The sequence below is a fragment of the Heterodontus francisci genome, chromosome 8, assembly GCF_036365525.1.
Source record: "Heterodontus francisci isolate sHetFra1 chromosome 8, sHetFra1.hap1, whole genome shotgun sequence".
NCBI lineage: Eukaryota > Metazoa > Chordata > Chondrichthyes > Heterodontiformes > Heterodontidae > Heterodontus > Heterodontus francisci.
Window position 1 is genome coordinate 1627744 of NC_090378.1, and position 11531 is coordinate 1639274.

The 11531-nt window shown below is 47.1% G+C and overlaps 1 protein-coding gene across 1 annotated transcript in view; it reads right to left on the reverse strand.

Moving 5' to 3' along the window:
• Positions 1 to 9845, reverse strand: part of LOC137373152 (collagen alpha-1(XI) chain-like) — a 612019-nt gene extending 602174 nt beyond the window's left edge. Inside the window, exon 1 of the mRNA XM_068038011.1 lies at positions 9670 to 9845. Coding sequence (XP_067894112.1) covers positions 9670 to 9781 — 112 coding nt within the window. The 5' untranslated portion in view covers positions 9782 to 9845. The remainder of the gene's footprint in view (positions 1 to 9669) is intronic.
• Positions 9846 to 11531: the final 1686 nt, after the last annotated feature.

The following is an 11531-nucleotide window of genomic DNA, read 5'->3' on the forward strand; positions in this document are numbered from 1 at the left end:
TCAACATCGACTCCGGACCCCATGAAGTCTCATGGCATCAGGTCAAACATGGACAAGGTAACCTCCTGCTGATTACCACCTACCGCACTCCCTCAGCTGATGAGTCAGTACTCCTCCATGTTGAACACCACTTGGATGAAGCACTGAGGGTGGCAAGGGAACAAAATGTACTCTGGGTGGGGGATTTCAAAGTTCATGACCAAGAGTGGCTCGGTAGCACCACTACTGAGCGAGCCCTAAAGGACATAGCTGCTAGACTGGGTCTGCAGCAGGTGGTGGGGGAACCAACACAAGGGAAAAACATACTTGACCTCGTCCTCACCAATCTGCTTGCTGCAGATGCTTCTGTCCATGACTGTATTGGTAGGAGTGACCACCGCACAGTCCTTGTGGAAACGAAGTCCCGCCTTCACATTGAGGATACTGTCCATCATGTTGTGTGGCACTATCACCGTGCTAAATGGGATAGATTTTAACAGATCTAACAATGCAAAACTGGGCATCCATGAGGCGCTGTGGGCCATCAGCAGCAGCAGAATTGTACTCAACCCCAATCTGTAACCTCGTGGCCCAGCATATCCCCCACTCTACCATTACCATCAAGCCAGGAGACCAACACTGGTTTAATGAAGAGTGCAGGAGGGCATGCCAGGAGCAGCACCAGGCATACCTCAAAATGAGGTGTCAACCTGGTGAAGCGACAACCCAGGACTACTTGCATGCCAAACTGCTTAAGCATGACAAAGACAGAGCTAAGCGATCCCATAATGAACAGATCAGATCTAAGCTCTGCAGTCCTGCCACATCCAGCCGTGAATGGTGGCGGACAATTAAACGAACTGGAGGAGGTAGCTCCACAAATATCCCCATTCTCAATGATGGGGGGAGCCCAGCACATCAGTGCGAAAGATAAGGCAGAAGCATTTGCAACAATCTTCAGCCAGAAGTGCAGAGTTGATGATCCATCTCGGCCTCCTCCTGAAGTCCCCAGCATCACAGATGCCAGACTTCAGCCAATTCGATTCACTCCGCGTGATATCAAGAAATGACTGAAGGCACTGGATACTGCAAAAGCTACAGGCCCTGACGTTATTCTGGCAATAGTGACCGGTGCTCCAGAACTTGCCGCACCCCTGGCCAAGCTGTTCCAGTACAGCTACAACACTGGCATCTACCCTGCAATGTGGAACATTTCCCAGGTATGCCCTGTGCACAAAAAGCAGGACAAGTCCAACCCGGCCAATTACCGCCCCATCAGCCTACTCTCAATCATCAGTAAAGTGATGGAAGGTGTCATCAACAGTGCCATCAAGCAGCACTTGCTTAGCAATAACCTGCTCAGTGACGCTCAGTTTGGGTTCCGCCAGGGTCACTCAGCTCCTGACCTCATTACAGCTTTGGTTCAAACATGGACAAAAGAGCTGAACACAAGAGGTGAGGTGAGAGTGACTGCTCTTGACATCAAGGTAGCATTTGACCGAGTATGGCATCAAGGAGCCCGAGCAAAACTGAAGTCAATGGGAATCAGGGGGACAACACTCCGCTGGCTGGAGTCATACCTAGCGCAAAGGAAGATAGTTGTGGTTGTTGGAGGTCAATCATCTGAGCTCCAGGACATCACTGCAGGAGTTCCTCAGGGTAGTGTCCTAGGCCCAACCATCTTCAGCTGCTTCATCAATGACCTTCCTTCAATCATAAAGGTCAGAAGTGTGGATGTTTGCTGATGATTGCACAATGTTCAACACCATTCATGACTCCACAGATACTGAAGCAGTCCGTGTAGAAATGCAGCAAGACCTGGGCAATATCCAGGCTTGGGCTGATAAGTGGCAACTAACATTCGCGCCACACAAGTGCCAGGCAATGACCATCTCCAACAAGAGTGAATCTAATCATCTCCCCTTGACATTCAACGGCATTAACATCGCTGAATCCCCCACTATCAACATCCTAGGGGCTACTATTGACCAGAGACTGAATTGGATTTCTTCTCGAGAGACAATGGATACGCGCCTGGAGGTGGTCAGTGGTTTGTGAAGCAGCGCCTGGAGTGGCTATAAAGGCCAATTCTAGAGTGACAGGCTCTTCCACAGGTGCTGCAGAGAAATTTGTTTATCGGGGCTGTTGCACAGTTGGCTCTCCCCTTGCACCTCTGTCTTTTTTCCTGCCAACTACTAAGTCTCTTCGACTCGCCACACTTTAGCCCCGCCTTTATGGCTGTCCGCCAGCTCTGGCAATCACTGGCAACTGACTCCCACGAATTGTGATCAATGTCACAGGATTTCATGTCGCTTTTGCAGACGTCTTTAAAGCGGAGACATGGACGGCCGGTGGGTCTGATACCAGTGGCGAGCTCGCTGTACAATGTGTCTTTGGGGATCCAGCCATCTTCCATGTGGCTCACATGGCCAAGCCAAGCCATGGAGTAGCCATATAAATATCGTGATTACAAGAGCAGGTCAGAGGCTAGGAATCCTGAGGCGAGTAAGTCACCTCCTGACTCCCCAAAGCCTGTCCACCATCTACAAGGCAGAAGTCAGGAGTGTGATGAAATACTCTCCACTTGCCTGGATGGGTGCAGCTCCAACAACACTCAAGAAGCTCAACACCATCCAGGACAAAGCAGCCTGCTTGATTGGCACCCCATCTGCTAACATTCACTCCCTCCACCACCGCGCAGAGCGGCAGCAGTGTGTACCATCTACAAGATGCACTGCAGCAACTCACCAAGGCTTATCTATATGGACTTTAACGCCTTTGACGAGGTCCCTCATGGCAGACTGGTACAAAAGGTGAAGTCACACGGGATCAGAGGTGAGCTGGCAAGATGGATACAGAACTGGCTCGGTCACAGAAGACAAAGGGCATCAGTGGATGGGTGTTTTTCTGAATGGAGGCATGTGACTAGTGGTGTTCCGCAGGGATCAGTGCTGGGACCTTTGCTGTTTCTAGTGTATATAAACGATTTGGAGGAAATGTAGCTGGTCTGATTGGTAAGTTTGCAGACGACACAAAGGTTGGTGGAGTTACGGATAATGATGAGGATTGTCACAGGATACAGCAGGATATAGATCGGTTGGAGACTTGGGTGGAGAAATGGCAGATGGAGTTTAATCTGGACAGATGTGAGGTAATGCATTTTGGAAGGTCTAATGCAGGTGGGAGGTATACAGTAAATGGCAGAACCCTTAGGAGTATTGACAGGCAGACAGATCTGGGCGTATAGGTCCACAGGTCACTGAAGGTGGCAACGCAGGTGGATAAGGTAGTCAAGAAGGCATACGGCATGCTTGCCTTTATCGGTCGGGGCATAGAGTATAAAAATTGGCAAGTCATGTTGCAGCTGTACAGAACCTTAGTTAGGCCACACTTAGAATATTGCGTGCAATTCTGGTCGCCACACTACCAGAAGGATGTGGAGGCTTTGGAGATGGTACAGAAGAGGTTTACCAAGATGTTGCCTGGTCTGGAGGGCATTAGCTATGAGGAGAGGTTGGATAAACTCGGATTGTTTTCAGTGGAACGACGGAGGTGGAGGGGTGACATGATAGAGGTTTACAAAGTTATGAGCGGCATGGACAGAGTGGATAGTCAGAAGCTTTTTCCCAGGGTGGAAGAGTCAGTTACTAGGGGACATAGGTTTAAGGTGAGAGGGGCAAAGTTTAGAGGGGATGTGCGAGGCAAGTTCTTTACAGAGGGTGGTGAGTGCCTGGAACTTGCTGCGAGGGGAGGTGGTGGAAGCAGATACGATAGCGACGTTTAAGTGACATCTTGACAAATATATGAATAGGAAGGGAATAGAGGGATATGGGTCCCGGAAGTGCAGAAGGTGTTAGTTTAGGCAGGCATCAAGATCGGCGCAGGCTTGGAGGGCCTAATGGCCTGTTCCTGTGCTGGACTGTTCTTTGTTCTTTGTTCCTCAGACAGCACCATCCAAACCCACAAATTCTATCACCTTGTAGGAGAAGGGCAGCAGAGGCATGGGAACACCACCACCTGCAAATTCCCCTCCAAGCCACTTCCCATCCGATGTGCTGGCCTTGCCAGTGATGCCCACATCCAGTGAAATTAATTTGTAAAATAATCTCTACCTTCCCACACTATTCCCATGTCCCTAATTACCTTGGTAATAAGAACACAAGTGCCAGACAATGACCATCTCCCTTGAGACTCAATGGCATTGCATCACTGAATCCCCCACTGGACTAGCCACATGGCAGATTCAGAGCGCTGAAAACAGCAGAGGCACTAGAGGAGTAAAGAAAGTTCAGGGGGGTACTTGAAAAAGTAATTAGGAGAGTGAAGAGGGGGCATGAACAAACACTGGCGGGCAAAATAAAGGAAAATCCCAAGGTGTTTTATAAGTATATTAAGGGTAAGAGGATAACCAGGGAAAGAGTAGGGCCCATTAGGGGCCAAAGTGGCAATGTGTGTGTGGAGCTGGAGGACATAGGTGAGGTTTTAAATGATTACCTTTCATCTGTGTTCACTATGGAGAAGGACGATGTAGGTGTAGAGATCAGGGAGGGGGATTGTGATATATTAACATATTAGTATTGAAAAGGAGGAAGTATTAGCTGTTTTAGTGGGCTTAAAAGTGGATAAATCCTCAGGCCCAGATGAAATGTATCCCAGGCTGTTATGTGAGGCAAGGGAGGAGATTCCAGGGGCTCTGACACAAATTTTCAAATCCTCTCTGGCCACAGGAGAAGTGCCAGAGGACTGGAGGACAATGAATGTGGTACCATTATTCAAGAAGGGTAGCAGGGATAAACCAGGTAATTACAGCCTGGTGTGTCTAACATCAGTGGTAGGGAAACTATTGGAAAACATTCTGAGGGACAGGATTAATCTCCACTTGGAGAGGCAGGGATTAATCAAGGATAGCCAGCATGACTTTGTCAGGGGGAGATCATGTCTAACCAATTTGATTGAATTTTTTGAGGAGGTGACCAGGTATGTAGATGAGGGTAAAGCAGTTGATGTAGTCTATATGGATTTCAGTAAGACTTTTGATAAGGTCCCACACGGGAGATTGGTTAAGGTGGTAAGAGGCAATGGGATCCAGGGCAATTTGGCAAATTGGATCCAAAATTGGCTCAGTGGCAGGAGGCAGAGGGCGATGGTCGAGGGTTGTTTTTGCGATTGGAAGCCAATGACCAGTGGTGTACCATAGGGATCGGTGCTGTGACCCCTGCTGTTTGTAGTGTACATTAATGATTTAGACGTGAATATGGGAGGTATGATCAAGACGTGAATATAGGAGGTATGATCAGTAAGTTCGCAGATGACATGAAAATTGGTGGTGTCGTAAATGGTGAGGAGGAAAGCCTTAGATTACAGGACGATATAGATGGGCCGGTAAGATGGGCAAAGCTGTAGCAAATGGAATTTAATCCTGAGAAATGTGAGTTGATGCATTTTGGGAGCACCAACAAGGCAAGGGAATATACAATGGATGGTAGGACCCTAGGAAGTACAGAGGGTCAGAGGGACCTTGGTGTACTTGTCCATAGATCACTGAAGGCAGCAGCACAGGTCGATAAGCTGGTTAGGAAGGCATATGGGATACTTGCCTTTATTAGTCGGGGCATAGAATATAAGAGCAGGGAGGTTGTGATGGAGCTATTTCAAACATTAGTTAGGCCACAGCTGGAGTACAGTGTACAGTTCTGGTCACCACACTATAGGAAGGATCTGATTGCACTGGAGAGGGTGCAGAGGAGATTCACCAGGATGTTTTTCTGGGCTGGAGCATTTCAGCTATGAAGAGAGACTGGGTCAGCTCAGGTTGTTTTCCTTTGAGCAGAGAAGGCTGAGGGGGAACATGATTTAGGTATACAAAATTATGAGGGGCATAGATAGGATAGATAGGAAGAAACTTTTTCCCTTAGTGGAGGGGTCAATAACCAGGGGCATAGATTTAAGGTAAGGGACAGGAGGTTTAGAGGGGATTTGAAGGGAAAAAAAATTCACCCAGAGGGTGGTTGGAATCTGGAACACACTGTCTGAAGAGGTGGTAGAGGCAGGAACCCTCAACATTTAAGAAATATTTAGATGAGCACTTGAAACACCATAGCATACAAGGGTACGGGCCAAGTGCTGGAAAATGGGATTAGAATAGTTAGGTGCTTGATGGCCAGCACGGACACGATGGGCCAAAGGGCCTGTTTCTCTGTTGTATGACTGACTGTATGACATAATCCCGTGAATGAATGAAAAAAAAAAATGTTTTCAATTGTAGGCATCACACTTTTGGAAGGATGTGGAGGTCTTGGAGAGGGTGCAGAGGAGATTTACTGGAATGATACCAGGGATGAGGGATTTCAGTTATGCAGAGAGACTGGAGAAGCTGGGATTGTTCACCTTAGAGCAGAGAAGGTTGAGGGGAGATTTACTGGGGCCATTCGAAATATGAAGTTTTTGATTGAGCAGGTAAGGAGAAACGGTTTTCTCTGGAAAGTGGATCAGTAACCAAAGGTCATAGATTTTAAATAATTGGTTAAAAAAACAACCGGAGTGAAATGAGGAGAAATGTTTTGACAGGGCGAGTTGTTGTGCTGGACTGCACAGCCTGAAAGTGCAGATCAGATTCTATTGGAACTTTTAAAAGGCGACTGCGTATGTAGTTGAAGGGGAAATAAAAGTTACAGGACTATGGGGAAAGAGCAGGGCAGTGGGACTAATTGGATAGCTCTTTCAAAGAGCCGGCACAGGCACGATGGGCCGAATGGTCTCCTCCTGTGCTGTAAAATTCTATAACTCTAATCATTATTCCGTTGCATTTTGGGAAACCTCGACAGGAAATAAAATATCCTTCAGGGTGAACTGAAGGATTGTTAGAACGAATCGGAGCTGTTCTGACATCTGATCAGCAGCCGCTGCTCCTGCAGGGTTTAAACCTTGAGCGAGTTCCACAGGTTAACTGGTGCAACCAGCATTTGGCTGAAACTTCTCAATAACGGGGGCACGTTTTTCAAATGAAAGAAATGCTGTTTGAAGTTTACTCAGAGCTGGAAGTAGTAAAGTTAGAGGTTGCAGGGAGGACAGTTCAGCTCCTGATTCTCACTCTCCACTGCATTAACATTCAGAGTTTTTAAACATTCAGTTTACTGCTCACTCTGGGCTGGGATGTGACTCGGCATCTTTCCAACAAAGACACATCAGCCCCGGTATCCCAAAGCATTAACTACGTGGAGAGGCCATTCGGGCTCTTAATTTAAGGTTGAGAGTTCCCACCTCCCTGTCATTATTTTAATTGGATGTGAATTTTCAAAAGTTATGGAAAATCTTCTCTGACTTTTACGATTCACTCTCCGTTTCTCGGGGAGGAGACTAGAGAATGTTTCACAAATTTGTGCCCTCGGCTTTGTGGAACTGGCGAGTTGTCTGTGTCCGCCCTCAGATAGAAATCAAGGCGGAATTAACAGTTAATCTTTGTGATGCTGTCACTCGCTCTGTCTCCCCACATTGGACTCGAACCTGCACAGAATTGCTCTCGTCCCCACATTCCTGGTGTCGGTGCACTGGCTGTACTTTAAACAGAGACACAATCCCACAGACACAGCCAGACACACAAAGTCCCACACACACCCACACAGACAGAGACAGAGATACACACAGACAGAGATACTCAGACACACATACAACTACACACACACACACACACATTCATACTGAGTGTCCTGGGACTCCCGATTTGGCCCCTTCGGCGGTTCAGCCCTGCTGCCCAGACACTGCCGCCAGGAGTCCCCCTGGGGGAGCGACAGACACCGGAGGAAAGAGAGAGTCTGTCCCCCACCCCTTCCCTCCAGCTACCCCCTGTCCCCCAGTTACTCCCTCCCATCACACACTCTCCCCCAGACACCCCACCTTCCTGCACAGACGGAAACTTCCATTAACATTCCCACAAACTGCAAGCCCCGGGACCCCCGCCCATCACAATTATTTGTACACTTTTTCTAAGATCTTAATTTTGCTCACTGATTTCTTTAAAATGCAGCGCGATCACCATTTCAAATCCACCTGGAAATGGTTTACCTATAATATGGACAGTGTATAACATGTGCAAAAGATATAGTCTGCAGAATACACTCAATATTACACAGTCTGTGCACAAGGCCTTGGAGAGGGTGCGGAGGAGATTTACTGGAATGGTTCCTGGGATGAGGGATTTCAGTTCATATGGAGAGACTGGAGAAGCTGGGATTGTTCACCTTAGAGCAGAGAAGGTGAAGAGGAGATTTAATCGAGGTGTTCAAAATCATGAATGCTTTTGATAGAGTAAATAAGGAGAAACGGTTTCCAGTAACAGGAGGGTCAGTAACCAGAGGGAACACAGATTTAAGATAACTGACAAAAGAATCTTAGGGGGAGATGAGGAGAATAGTTTTTAATGCAGTGAGTTGTTGTGATCTGGAACGCGCTGTCTGAAAGGGCGGTGGAAGCAGATTCAATAATAACTTTCAAAAGGGAACTGGATAAATACTGGAAGGGAAATATTTGCAGGACTCTGGGGAAAGAGCAGGGGAGTGGAACTAATTGGATAGTTCTTTCAAAGAGACAGCACAGGCACGATGGGCCGAAGGGCCTCTTTCTGTGCCGTTAGATTCTGTGATTCTAGTTTTTGCACATTACCATTTCCAATATATCCTACTAATCAGCAAAGTCAATGCAAGTGTTCTTGAGGAATCTGTTGAAAGGACGCTGCCTCTTCTCAAATCCTCCCCCATTTCAGCCTCTGATTCACAAAGTTACAGGTTTTTTCAAACAGCTTCTCTGCATTGAGCGGCAGCTGACAAAGAAAGCAGCTACTGTAGAGCTGAATGGCAGAGGTGGCAAACTATTCCAGCAAAGTTAACCAAATATTGAACTAACTGATTCTTCCCTGGGGACCGGCTGGCGCTCACTTAACCCGTTCATAGCCGGGAGCTGTTGAGTTCACCCTGTCTAACCGGCTCCAGTTCACCTTGCGGACCATGGGGCGGAACCCGGCCTGGCCCATCCCCGGGGGTGGGGCGCTGAGATGATATTGGAGCAGAGTTTCCACACTATCATTTTCATTAAATTTCTTGCCAAAGTTAAATAGATTTCAGCGCATCATTTATCAAATTGTCGGATAATTCATGTTCAAACGCTGCAGATTGTAACTTGGAATAGCCAGAGAGAGAGAGAGAGTGGAGAGAGTGAGGCTTAGAAAGGGGGAAGAGAGGGAGTGGGAGAGAGAATAGAGACCCCGACAGGGATAGATAGAGTGACACCGCGATAGAGAGGGGAGAGAGAAATGTAGAGAGGGAGAAGGAGAGAGAGAAAAAAAAGAGGGATGGAGAGAGGGATAGAGGAGAGAAATAGAAGGATAGAGAGGAGAGAAATATAGAGGGCTGGAGAAAGGGAGAGAATGAAAAAGAAATATAGAGGGATAAAGAGAGGGATAAAGAGAGGATAGAGAGGGAGAGAGAGAGATAGAGTTAGAGAGAAAGCGGGGATAGAGAGAGTGATAGAGAGAGAGGGGAAGAGAGAGCTAAAGGCAGAGATAGAGAGCAACGGTGATAGCGACATGCAGACAATGAGTGACAAATAGATCATTTCGAGTTCAGGTCGGCCAGCTTGTGGGAAATGCCCATTTCTCTCCTGTTTCACTGAACCCAGTGGGAACCTCCTGAAACTTACCTCCTCTTACAGTTGAAACTTGAAGAAGGAAGGAAGTCAAAGTTATTGTGAATAAGGTGGAGACTCGCAGCCACCTTTTCGTTTTCCACCGTGTGTTCGACCTCTCCATCATGTTGCCCAGAATTGTGTCCAGTAGCACGGGCCGCTGCACTTTACACAAGCTCAGTCCTTGCAGAAAAAAATTCCAAGTGTAACTTTCTACAGACCCATAAGTGAACGCGGTGTCTGGGCTTTGATTCCCCTCTCAGTCAGTTCAGGCCCCTCAGTGCTCTTCCCCAGCGCCCAGCCAGCACACTGAAAGCTTGAGCAGACTGCAAAGAGCATTCGGTAACCCCTGAAAGACAGTCCCAGGTCTGGGAGTCGACACATCCAACCTGGGGTTGGGGGGAGTGAAGATGAGGAGGGGGCTGGGAGCAAAAGGAGGCTGATCATCAGCTGCTAAAACTGACCCCAATTACACACAACAGCCAATCACCAGCCACTGAAATCCACATCAGTAATCCTATTGGCCCCTGGCAGCAACTCCTCGCTCGCCAAAATGCATTTTATTCCTTTACTCTTTCTCAAAAAACTCACTGGAGCTACCGGAATGACAGGAGAGAGAGAAAGGCAGAGAGATAGTGAGAGACAGACGGAGAGAGAAAGGCAGAGAGATAGTGAGAGACAGACGGAGAGAGAGAGAGAGAGAAAGGCAGAGAGATAGTGAGAGACAGACGGAGAGAGAAAGGCAGAGAGATAGTGAGAGACAGACGGAGAGAGAGGGAGAGACAGAGAGAGAGAGAGAAAGGCAGAGAGATAGTGAGAGACAGAGAGGGAGAGAAAGGCAGAGAGATAGTGAGAGACAGAGAGGGAGAGACAGATAGAGACAGAGAGAGAGAAAGAGAGACAGAGAGAGGAGGGATAAAGAGAGAGATGGAGAGAGAGGCAGAGAAAGAGAGAGAAAGAAAGGCCAAGAAATGCCTAATTTAATTCCTGCACTGATCAGAGTTGCACTCAAACTTTAGCAAATGAAAACCTAGACAAAGAAATACTGAAATTAAATTTGCTTTAACAGATATTTTATTTTCCTGTAAATAAAACGGCGGATTCTCGAGAATTTGTACCAACTGATGTCCGGTTTCTTGGTAAAGAATTTGAGTGAGCTCTCGGTGTGGTTCACAGTTTTCATCGCCCTCGATATTTATCTGATACACAGACACTGATCCTATATCCTTTACACTGAGACACTGTTTGAATTGGGGTTCCATTCTGAATTGGAAGGGTTTATATTGCGAGCAACTTCTACAACAATCATTACATTCCCACAAGAGCCCAATTAAAGCCTCGCTCGCTCCAATTCAATCAGACAGATTTTGGCAAAAATGTCTATTTTTGCTCAAATCCTCAATCAATGAAAACTGCCACCTGATGAAATTAAAGGGTTAAAAGGCTGACACAGGAGAGACATCAACGCGAGAAAGGAGAATCCAGACCACTCGTACAATGATGAAAACTAACTGTCCATGAGAGTGATCTGATTGATCACAGATCACTGTTGTCACAGTAACACATTCCCTGCTCTCTTCCTCCAGTTTAACCCAGGGCACATCTGCGGTTGGTAAGACTGCTTTTATAAATCTGTGGCTGCCGAAACTGTCGCCAGACTTTTTTGAAATGTAAAGTTATCCAGTTCCGTGCACAGACTGATCATTGTGTCTTTTCCACGCAGACAGAGAGTGGGGGAAGGGGGTAGCGTTAAATATTCCAGTTCCTAGAATTGCCATCCAAAAAATTCAACCAGATTCAGAAGTTGCGACAAAATCTGTTTCAACGTCTTCACGTTCACGAGCAACACATACAGCAAAACAGACTCCTGTATCTTA